General features: G+C 34.0%; 2 protein-coding genes across 2 annotated transcripts in view; one reads left to right on the forward strand and one right to left on the reverse strand.

The window, feature by feature from the left end:
* Positions 1-12,548, forward strand: part of LOC138329093 (cysteine--tRNA ligase, cytoplasmic-like) — a 211,417-nt gene that overhangs the window by 19,692 nt on the left and 179,177 nt on the right. The gene's annotated exons all lie outside the window — the stretch shown is intronic.
* The window catches only part of LOC138329092 (uncharacterized), a 149,690-nt gene that overhangs the window by 10,535 nt on the left and 126,607 nt on the right, over positions 1-12,548 (reverse strand). The window contains exons 4-6 of the mRNA XM_069275835.1: positions 10,230-10,353; positions 6,588-6,764; positions 1,484-1,662 (exon numbers count right to left, since the gene is read on the reverse strand). Of these exons, the coding sequence (XP_069131936.1) occupies positions 1,484-1,662; positions 6,588-6,764; positions 10,230-10,353 (480 nt within the window). The remainder of the gene's footprint in view (positions 1-1,483; positions 1,663-6,587; positions 6,765-10,229; positions 10,354-12,548) is intronic.

Genomic DNA, 12,548 nt, shown 5'->3' on the forward strand with positions numbered 1-12,548 from the left:
GATATCCGAACTGGGCGGGGTATCGGAACAGGAAGTCTGATGTATGGGACAAGTTTATTATTCTACTTCTGATTAATCATATTGGAATCACCTCTGTGGATATGAATTAATAACCATTAGGGTGGATATTATGGGATGGAATGCTGCTTAGACCTCTCCATGAACTCTGAACTCCTTTAATCATCTCGTAGATTTATTGTCGATTTATGACACAAGGTTTGAGTGTAAATTGAGTGTCGATATCAAGTGGGCATATCAGTAAGGAAATGTAGTGAAAAAAAATCACATCATTTTCAACATCATTTAATACAGTCAGTCGTCACTTTAAATTATTCAGTCACTTTAAATCATTCACTGACTATACAAATTAAATCTTCACATCAAAAAGAAAGTAATTAAATTAATGTCTTCTGTTTATTATAAACTAATCTGGTTGTTAGTTAATCCGTTATTCTAATTAATTTGTTTTAATTAAAACAATCACTCTAGATATATACTAAAGTATATCTAATTTCGGATATGTATACAAATAGATAAAGGTCAAGGTCACATGTATAAATCCTTTTTGTCTGATTACAAAATATTTTGGTAAATCTTATAATTCTTCTTCAGACTGATCAAGATCATGTAAACGTTTGACATTTTAGCAGCAGTAAATCGTAACATTGTCGTTTGTAAGGCGCATGCCAATAAAGTGAAATTCTAGAGTTGTTTTCTGGAAACGTTATTTGTCCATGTCTAGGAACAAAGGAGACATTTGGATATCAGTTCTGAAATAACAGAAATATCCTAGCCCATGTCTGCTGCGTCTTCGTATCAATTAAATGTCACATTACAGGTAGGATTACTCCTGTAATATAAACTTAGACAGATGCTACATACATCTTATCAGTTTAGGATCACAACAGATGAACAATAGGAAAAAATGCCTTATAAATAGGTTTTATAGGGAAAAAGTCTTTCTCCTCTGTCTGATCATTTCATTAGAGAAAATTTGAATATTTTTATCCTGACATGACGAATTAGGTGTAGTTTTTCATTCGACTGGTTTCTGATAGAACACTTAAGGGATGATATAGGATGCTCGGACTGCCATCACTGGCTCGAGATGCATAGTGATAAGGATTAATGAAGGTCAAAGTTGATTATAATTTGACAATAGCATATGTTGGTAACTGCCGACCTTGGATCGGGAGTGCAACACGACTCCGGGTTTAAGTGATGAACAGATTTTATCAGAGTTAACAAACATGTGTTTTTGACTTTATAATGTTTTATTAGCATGTGTCAAAGTTCATTCATAAATAATAAATTATAGATTAATGAATTGATATTAGTTAATTGTGATCAAAATATCCATTTATCATTAAAACATTTACTAATAATAAGCAAAATGTTTAAAATTCAGCTTTGATCTTCGTACATTTCAGTTACAGTAAGATTTGAATCTGTATGAGAGACCCTTATGATACATGTTACTTACAGCATATGTTTGAGGAGTCATTCTAAACCAGCTGATTTGACTGCTGGAGACATCCATGGGCTTTCCCTGGAAAGACCAGCCGAAGGCACCAAGTTTCCCTTCAGTATCGTACATCAGGAATACAGGGTATATTTTCTCACATGGCAAGTCTTTGGAAACATTTCGGAAATAGTGTAGACCTGAAAAACATATATTAAATTTATTCATTGTTATTTTTCCAAAAAAATAATTGTTATCATTACATCAATTCAAACAAGTATGAAGAAGGACACAGCATCTATACGAAAGATTACACAAATGTTTGGATATCAAATGAATTCAACAGTTAATGAAATAAGTGGGAACATTTTGACATTACAAGAAAATTGTGTATACTCTGTTCTTTTTTGAATGTCAATGTTGTTTAGTCTAAGCTGAAAATTTAATCTGGCAGTAAGAACATATAAAACTGCACTCAACGGTTCCAATCCTTTAGAAAAATGTTTCTAATGATAGCTTCCTGATCATAAATAAGTCTTTCAATCAAGTCTTGTTTAGGAAACTTGTAATTGATTGCACTTACAAGAGCACTTCTAAGTTGTTTTATGTAAATTAATGGTTACAAAATGGGCTCGTCAGGGCATTGGCAATCATTTGTTTACACAAGTGTAGCGAAATTTTTACCATTGAAAAATAAACTCATGAATGAGTCAAATGAAACGCATGCCTCTCTTTAAACGAAACTTGTATCGAATTGAAACTGTTTGGTATCAGGTCATCTAAAGGTCATGAGATTTTTACGTAATCATGTTAAATTTATCAGATCAACTTACAAACTTTTAAGTCCAGTTACTTTTCTGATGTATCATTTGCAATCTGTATATTTAAAAAGAGATAATGAATATATCTGTCGACTTTCGACTACCTGTCATGTCTCGAACAGAAACCAGACCAGTGATAGTAAGATAACTGGTATCCAATGGTATCAGAATGTTGGATGTAAGTTCTCTGCTGTTGAAAACTTTGGTGTCTGTAACCGTGACACCTCAGCACCACTGGGAGATAAGATAGTCAGCTATCATTGCGGGTATAAGGCAGATGTTTTGTTTGTTTATTTTCTCAGGTGTGTATTTACACATGTAGATTCTGTACAAGTGGTTTCAAGTGGATATTTTTTTCCAGTAGTCTAGATCTGCTACATCACGAGGTTCAAGTGTTCCAAAACCTACTGCTAGCACCAATGAGGAATGTAAGACAGAGGAAAATTGGTATATTGTTGTGGTCCATTGGAAAAGAGAAGAGCCAATGTGGTCTAACATCACATGGGGTTACTGGGTGATTTATTAAAGTCTTTTGTGGTGTCAATATCCAAAAATAGTTATTTCTTTCTGCTCAGATATCAAGCATAATACATTTTTCACCCTCAGATGACGAGCTTCCAGATTTGTTGTGGTCCAACATATAATTATTTTCTCACTGATTGAAGAGCCATTGCTGTGCATTGTCGTCTCCTTAACCAGAAATCAGGACATAATTTGTCATGAAGTGTTCAAAATTATCCCTGCTTTGACTCTCTGGAGAAATATCATATTGCCAACCATTTTGGTGCATGTTCCCCTCACTATATATCTATACAGTACTGAGGGATTCTCATCCTCTAAACGACTTCACTTCTCCTGTTACCCAATCGCTTGGAATGGCAGCCATTTTGTCATTTTCACCTTCTATCAAGCAGATAGTCCGGACCTTTTTATGAATCAATTGGAAGGAAAATTGCTGAAACTGTAAACTTGTAATAAGATTTGGTTTTGATAATTGGCATATAGATCATAGTATGTTTGAGTGTAATGTCAGATAGAGGAGTTTTTGTTTCTATGGTTACAAAGCTTTATTTCAGGGTAAAATTGATGACCTTTCGATATAAGTTGAAAACAAGGAACAACTTTCTCATTAGCTTAGCTGACTGTGTGACAGAAGATCTATAGCTCTAGTATACGTAGCTGGTGCTCAGAATTTCCATTTTTGTTTTCGTAAAATATACGAGTAAAATATGATAATTGGCTAAAAGTTTCTCATTGTAGGTGTCTTTGAAGATACTCAAAATAGCCTGTTAATTAATCAGTCGTTAAGCATTCAGTGGAGTTTGTTTCCATGTATGAAAAGACAGTACAAAGACATCTGTCCTTCATGACATTAAGAAAATGAGTTTTTATTTTTTTTGGGGTCTTTTTTATCTGGTAACTTAGCAACTGTTACAAATTAATTTAGGTCAAACGTGGAATTTGAAAGATAAGACTAAGAGTTCTGTATGACATAAGGAAGTCACTTATATGTAATTAACAGAGACAAATTCGGTCTGCTGTCAATAGCCTGGGGTGAAATACTAGGAATATGAAACAGAATTTCCTGTATTTATAGCTGATGGTCTGGTCTGGCGATACGCCAGAGATCCAAACTGACAATGGAGAAGAGCCGCTGTATCGACAATTAGCACTTATTGTGTTATCTCATAACTTTACTGAGCTCCTATTAACTTTATTGGGATTTGATATTTCTTTGTCTGATTTGATTGAAGACGCTGACTATAGCTGGTAATAAAATGCCTTGTTTTTCTGAGATTGACTCCCGATTATATTATATACATGTGTCCATCAGAGCTGATTCGACTCAACATCATAAAAATGGTTAGATTTGAAAGGTACTTCTGTTGTCAAATTGCATCATCTTTGATGTTCTAATGCATTTAAAAATCAGTCATGTACAGCGACAATATGTTCCGCATCACTGAGGTCATCACGCATGATTCATGGCATTTTTAATTCCTTCCCAGAATTCATAACGGTAAATAATTGATGTCTAATAGCCTTAGGACTTAGGCTAAAATTGTTGATATTTTTCATTGAAAATCTTTAGAATCAAGTTTAAGCCCCAATGATATATTTTAAGTGAAGTTTTAGAATGAAAGACAATGTAGATAATTTCTTGTGATGTTTTCATAGATTGTAGAAGATTGAACCTAAACAACTGTGATAAATATATTGTTCTGTACCATCAATCAAATAGTGATTTAAAAAAAAATCTTATTAAAAATCGATATCGATGTGTAATTCTTATCAGTAAGATTTTCAAATTTTGTCTGTTTCTTCATCTGAAATAGGTGTCTGTTTGGAATGTTCAGCCTCGTCCTGCCCTGGTTTCCATCAGTGATTGCTCTGTAAACCAGATGCAAATCCAAGCTAATTAGGTTGAGCTGATTTATCATTGAATTGATAAATGCATTTGGAGGAGCAAGTTGATTTCCTAAGTAAACAATTCTGTGATATGGTTTTTGTCACTGCATGCCAAGTTTCTTTGTTTGAGGTTTAAAGTAAAAAAAAACTCCAGCATTATCCACTTTCTGGAACTCTTTAAATGTTTTAATTGAATCCCTTGAAAATAGAAGAAAATTGCTGCTGATTATAATTTTGAGCTCAATTTTCAAAAAGAACACAAATTACTGAAAAGGAACGTTGACTTGATGAGTTAAATGAGGATGTGTATTTCTCCGTTGAAAATTAAGATGTTTCTCACCTTATAATTATGTCATGACATTGTTAACTATCTCTAAATTGTTTAATTACATTTTTCTGTGCTCTTCCATGAAATAGGCAATTTTGTTTTTGTTGTTTTCATTTTTCTTTGTAAATTTGTACATTTTTTGAACTTCACTTAGAATATGATTGAGTATAATAAGCCAGCTCATTTATGTTAACTTACAATTAAAAAGAGATATTCATTAAAGTGAGAGACAATTGTCAGAAATGCTATGATAACCAAATGCCTTTCCTCTTTGTTAACTATATTAAAGTCCATTAAACCTAGGCTACAGGTACTTGTTACATCTGAACTCGGAATTACAAAACTCGCCTATTTCCATAATGGTGTGTCATTTCAATAAAACCAAGAGACCAAGATGAGAAGACCATTCTTCCTTGACTTCGTTCCATGTTTAACAGACTTAAACCAAACTTAACAGGATGCTAACCCTAACCAAAAATTGGCCCATGTCGTAGACTTTCGCATGTTTGTAGGCCGTTACGAGGCGAGAGAGTACAATTCTTGTGGCGCTCCATACTTTTCTATAACTGTGCGGTTCACATTAGCATTCAACTTGGTATAGTAAACATTTAGTCACGTGATATATCCAAGTAAAGCATGGTCACCTGTCAAATCTAAATTTCATGAGGAGGTGAATGATTTGCATTACCTCGTTGTTGTGCTGGACGAACATCTCTGTCCGTAACCATGGTTACCCTGTCACACAATAGGTAAATAATTAATAGTGTGTTAATTGAAAGATGAAAGAGAATCATGAATTGGGATGTGATGATGTATAATTCATCGTCATGTACTTACTGGACCTGTGGAAAAATATAAAGAACGTTACAACATAGGTGTTAGGCTGAATATTAAGGATGATTTCCTGGCCTGGAAAATTCTCTTGACAGCCATGGATCTCCGGAGGGAGTTCCGAGGTGTCGCATGTTAATCTTTTGACAAGCAGAAAGGACATTGATTGGCACGTAGTGTTGGATAATTATGTCACATTTCTAAAATTTGCTCCCAGATTTGATTGAGAATGGAAGAGAAGACACATTCATATAATTACTGTAACGTTGGTGTGGGATAATCATTTTTTCACCTTTTACTGTCCAGCAATGTCATAGGTCAAGGTCAAATAACGTATACATGTATGAAGAACCATAAGGAGACATATCGTTGGAGAGCTAGGACACTTATTTTTACATCAAAGGTTTTTCCCAATGAATATGATCTTCACCTTCATTTCTAAATCAGCATTACTTCCCTTATATATCATATTCATGCACGTTATCTACTGATCATCGATTAGTATGTTAATTCATATGGGGCAAAATGCAAATTAGTAGATGACCTGAAAAAAAGCTTCATTTCCAAAATATATTTTCCATATAAATATATTACTGGAAATGATTTGACAATTGCATAAAAAGTCTTGGCCATTTTTCTTCATTTAAGTGAAATCAACGTCCAATTATTGAACATATTGTTGAGTATTTGGTCTATCTGAATGCCAGAGACATTTTCTCTTGAGTTCTATACTTACCCATAGTAGGGATACAGCTTCCTGGTTGCCATATTGGATTTAAGTCCTTGGAGTACATCGGAATCTCTTGGAACATGGTGACTGGATTGGGCCCCATCTGTATGTATAGTCCCTTACCTAAGGTTATACCGATCCTCGCAATAGGGTTACATATCAACTTGGGGTGCTTGAAATACGCTGGGAAAAAAAGAAAGGTAATAGATATTAAGGCTTCAGCTGTATCCAATTGTTCTTACTAAACTTTAAATTGAATTTAGAATTGGAATTCAGTTAAATTCCTATCATAAAGGAATTTACTTTAAGATATTGTATTAATATGATATAAATTCCAGTATTTGAATTAAATTTATTACATTTAACTTATTTCTTCCCTGAAAAAGTCTTTTATAATAAACAAAAAACCTGAAATATGGAGCAATTATCAGCATTGAGGTACTTTAAGAATTATTTTGTCAGTCATATAATAGAACACCTAGTGCTAGCTCTACTAATTTAAATTAAAGCAAAATGATAAATTTGTAGATTGAATTAAAAGTTGTGTTTCAATGTTGATTTGGCACAATATTTTCAGAAATGAAAGGTATCAGCATCATATAATTATCATGAAAAGTAATTGCAAGTAGAATATTTGGAGGAATGGGGATTTTTTTTTTTTTTTGGGGGGGGGGGGGGGGGGGGAGGATCAAAAGGAGCACCTGCTGACAGACAAAGCCATGAACCAGCAGCTATACATCTATCTTTGGGATCCTCTCTTTCCCATCCTTATTTTTTAGTAAAACCTAATTTTGCATGGAAGTTCTCTTCAAATCTGATAAAATTTTGTCAATACTTAATTTCATTTTGAATTGTCAGAAAAGGAATTGGATTTGAAAACACATAGTTGTATGTTTGTGTGTGGGTACTAAATCAGGATCTATAATTGGACATTCTCCCCTATCCTTCAGACCTTATTTCCTATTAGTTCCACAAATCTAGATTGGAGTTCCAACTACCTTGGGAAATTTATGTCTGTGAAATATAGGATATCCAACTTAAAATTAAAAGTCAAAGCAATATTTCCAGATTCTTTAATTTTCAGAATTTGAACAGGTATTGAACGATTTTATTGTTACTTTCTCATTTCTTTGTTCTATATGATTGTTTCTTGTCCAACCTATCAGAAATTCGAACAACCCTATTAGGCCATGAGATATATTTGCTGATAGAAATATGTCTGCTTGTCCACAAGAATTAATAATCCCATAATATAGAGAAGCTCTAGATTTAAATGTATGGAGGTTGGCAGCTGCGTGTCGGCCATTTTGTGAAAGTCGCAATGATAATTTGTAGATCTCTATTAAAATGCTAAAACTGCTAAGTGCTTTTCCCAATGATAAATATGTCATGAATGATTCCAGACAGTGAATTTCCATTTGAAAAACCATTCAATCTGCTCATCACAATATAATCATTTTCTAGATGTGTATGAAATTTTGCGTGACCTTGTTGTGACCTTGTTTAAATCCTGGCTAATAACTGTATTGACAAGGACGCAAAGTTCACGTATAAGATATGTGTTCTGTTCTGTGTATATATCTGATTGCTGAATGTTTCAGAAATGTAATATCAAGTTAAGAATTTAATAGGAAGTGATTTAGGAAGAAGTGGGAAGGAGGTTGGGTACATAGACCCAGATTAAGACTCTCCCGACAGAGATTAAATCTGTCGTTTCGGCAGCAAATTGTATCAATATAATGGGAAAAAATGATCAGTCGATTTACTTGGATGCATTTTACATGTTTGTAGCCCTTGGGAACAAATATAGTTGTACTGCAACTTTGGTTTTGTGATGGTGGGATAGAGGTAATTTAACTGTAGGCCAGTTTCTAATGGACATTTACACCAACACAACAAACATTCCAGTGACTAAGAATTAAATTTGACATCTCTTCATGGTGGAGGTCTCCTAGGTATAACAGTTATTCTTAAAGTTGTTTTTGTCTTCCTGAACATCTTTTTTATTTTGTTTGGTGTTAGTGATTCATTTCATTTTATGTTGATCTGTTTCTAAAGATTCTTCTATCTGAAAAGGGAGATAACTGTACACAAGGACAGCTTTGCCTTATGGGGTTACTGATAAAGTGTAGATTGAGCAGACGGCACCCTTGTAAACAACGTAACACCTCTTACAGAGCACGTTAATGATAATGAGAAGATACTGATTTCACTTAAACTCACTTTGTAATTAAAAAATGTATGCTGTTTGAAGTCGAGATTTTTCTTCTTTCTAAACTTTCTTGCTGTTTTATTAATGAAAAGAGATTGAAAATACACCCCTTATAGGTCTCAACTTGCAGACTTGCTGATTTTAACAAAATGTTTGTTAATCTTTTAACTAGATATTCTGATTGATCAACAAAGCTCATACCTTTCAGTCTAACATCTAGTGCTTCATTTCATTTGATGATGAATAATTATATAATGTGTTTGTAGACTATCACATTTGATTAGGATTCATTTCAGAAATACAAATTCTGCTGCATTCAAAATATTAATTCATTTTTCCAATTGCATAAAATGGACTTCAAATCTTCATACAAATGAAGATTAATCTTTAGGAATTCCAGATGATGACACCGTTTTGTTCCCTGATATGCCAGGTCGTTTAATAATATCAATGATAATTTATGTCTTTATCTCATGATTCACATATGGTGACAAATAAACGAATGTGGTCATGCTGCCACCCTTCATAGTTAACGTCATATTTTTTACCCAGGAATGAAGATGATGAGTTGAAATCTACCACAGCCATAAACCTCCATGCATGTCCCCTTAAAATCTGTCACGTCAGAGGGGTAATTATAAATTTTTACTAATGGATACAATAGATCTTGTGTCCTTTCTTGAAGTTCCGATGAATAAATTCTAGTGAAAAGAGAAATGCATGTATCAATTTCAAGTCAGTGTCATTTGCTTATTTCTACTACTATAATTTCCCCATTTTGATTTCACTTTTTTCTGTTGGTAATTTTTCATCGTTGTCTTGTAATAATGTAGAAGTCGGCATTGTGTTGTTGGCATAAATTATAAATGACTTTCAGCCGAAAATCAGTCCGATTGGATTTCACACCCATGTCATTGTCCACTCGGGGTTACCATGGATACTGTACATCCCTGAAGAGCTCCATGGTAACAGATTGATATATCGGCTTTGGGTAGATATATTTTGGTATTGAAGGTGACCATCTGCTGGGGATAGTTGTAATTAGTAAAAGAAAGATTATGTGTCTGTGTAAATGTTTACTGAGGCGTCAGTTTGTCTGTCTCTCCCGGAAATATTGTGTGTTCTTCTGTGTTTCTTGGAAATTATTTGTCACATTACCAGCAAAATTATTGCTTTTTTGACTGTGAAATAAGTATACATATGACTGCATGCTTATGCAAGAATCTTGAGTTTTGAGCTGTAAAGTTTCATTTTCTCTAAAAATGGGGAGGAGAGGGGGGATATCGGGTGGGGGGTGATGAGTTGCGGAGTGAGGTCAGATGGAAACAAAAAACTACCTAATTCCGCAGAATCTAAAAGTTATGGAGTAAAAAACACAATTATGTGATACCCCCAAATACATAACAATATTTGGTGATGTTGCCTTGGTAACTAACCTGTCACTGTGTACATCTGAATACTGTCGATAATATCACCAATCATTATAGGTGGCATCACGTCAATTGGTGGCAAAGGTATGCTCTCATTCCGTGAGTTAAAGCCCTTCATGTTTCCTGGAATCTGAAAAATAATGGAATCTGCATTAAAATTGGTATCATCAAATTTGTGACAATATCATAATTGCATTTTGAAGAAATGTTTTAAGGAATGAAAATATTCATCAATGGGGATTCGATCAGCCTCCGCCAGGGTACTATGTTTCAAGGAGCTGAAGATAAAATAATGGCAAGTTAGAGATATTAGTTTAAATAGCATGTATGGCAGATAATTGTAAGCTGTTGTAACTTCTACAGAAATCAATAAAAGATGTTGAATAATACAACAAAAATTTGGTAAGAACACTTCTGACAAGTTATTAGTTCCCATATATGGACGTTGTGAGTAAACTTAATGTGGCTTAAAATGGCTTTGTACGGATCTGCAAGTTCTTCAATATGTTTTACACACAATTATAGGTTATACCAAGATATAGTGTGTACATTAAAGAAAGAATACCGGTAATTATGTTCCCCATGTGGGTTGAATTTGTGGGAAATTTCAAATTCAATAAAAATTGTCATTTGAGACCTTCAGGCTTTTGTAGGAGTAGAAAGCCATTTGTTTAAAACTTTCCTCCAGAAAAACATCAATTTCCACTTTTCTAATGTTTAAGATAGTCACAATGCAGGTTTAATTTCTCGGAAGTTATTTGAGTTTTTTTTTCTATGAAATATTTAATACCATTAAGTGTATAGTTTGTTTTTATTGGAAACATTCGATGTGAAATTGTACCATTGGATCTGAATATCACCAACGTGGTCATTATACACATATAGAAGTATACTCAGTAATTACCATGGTCACTCTCATCAGGAATGGTTTGTATTTTAAAGTAGCTTTGGATATTACAGAGTTATCTCCCTTGTGGGAAGTTTATTTTATTGTGACATCATGACTTTGTGAGCGAAACTCACTATTCTCTGAAAAATACATGACATCACAATCAATACATACCCACAATGGAGGAATTATATGGATGATTGGTAAAAAAAACCCTTGCATTAAACCACTCACTTATTGAATGGTTGATGAGTTTGTCCAGTATTGACCAGTCTTATCAAGCTTTTAACACCAAGAACTTGTATGTCCTTAACTAAGTGACCCATTAGCCTTGATTTGACAGTTAGCCTGATGGAAGATACCTGGTAGTTTGGTTGTTTCCTACGTTTTGGAGCTTAAAGAAAAGAACCATGTAAAAAACCACAGACCAACAGTGTGTAAATAACATCTACTACTTAGGGTTTTGAGCTAAAACCTGAAGATGGAGGACTATATATTGGAACACATTAAATACTGGGCTACATTGGTCTCTGAGTTGATTACAATATCCCAAATTGTCATTTGTCTTTGATCATGTTAGCCTGAGGCACCAAACGTGAGCAGTGAAGACCGCTGTTGCATGTGTGAAGTCGATGAACTTGAATCATTCTTCAAGTGGTGATTACACAATACATTACAACAGCTTGTAAATTATGTGTGACTGTGCAATAGTTGACTGCAATTGGTTAATTACCACGAAAATAATTTTATTTATGACCAGGAGAGATTATCACTCAACATTTTCTTGGTAAATTGGACAGAAAAAAAATATAAAGGCTACAGCAGATTAGCTAAAGAAAACTTGATCAATTTGTAATTACTGCTTGTTTTCAATTTCTCAAAACACTTTACATTTTGACAGCGTGACAGTGAAAAGCTATAAGCTGATGCGACACTGCTAAAATCTTCCATATACACAGGTTGAAGTTTTGTGTTATTTCATTGGACTTAAACAATTCAGATTGGCTCGGATAGAAAGAAAAATTATTAGGGAGAGAAAAAACCAAAATGGTAATAATCAAATAATTGGGAAGTTCAATCACAGATGGGAGGCGATTGAATCCTGGAAATTGTCAAAATGGCACCGAAACTTGACGAAATCCCACCAGGAAATCAAGGCAAATTTAAAAACAATTTGTCAATGCTATTTGGTATCAGTCAGGTTTGAGTGACTATTTACACACAAATTTCCTTGAGGGCCGGCTAATTTCAGCTCGGAGCTCTTTCGTAACAGAAGTCTTCTGATTTGTATTGATTAAAGATCAAAGCATGTGAGAATATCTCGCCTATTGATATAGAGGGATCGCAATTTATGGTGGTGTTCTGATTGAAAGAGGTGCATGATGGGACTCCATAGGTGCAATCTGCGATTACTTTTACACGTTAGACGACTACAT

This window comes from Argopecten irradians, chromosome 8 (assembly GCF_041381155.1).
Source record: "Argopecten irradians isolate NY chromosome 8, Ai_NY, whole genome shotgun sequence".
Taxonomy (NCBI): domain Eukaryota; kingdom Metazoa; phylum Mollusca; class Bivalvia; order Pectinida; family Pectinidae; genus Argopecten; species Argopecten irradians.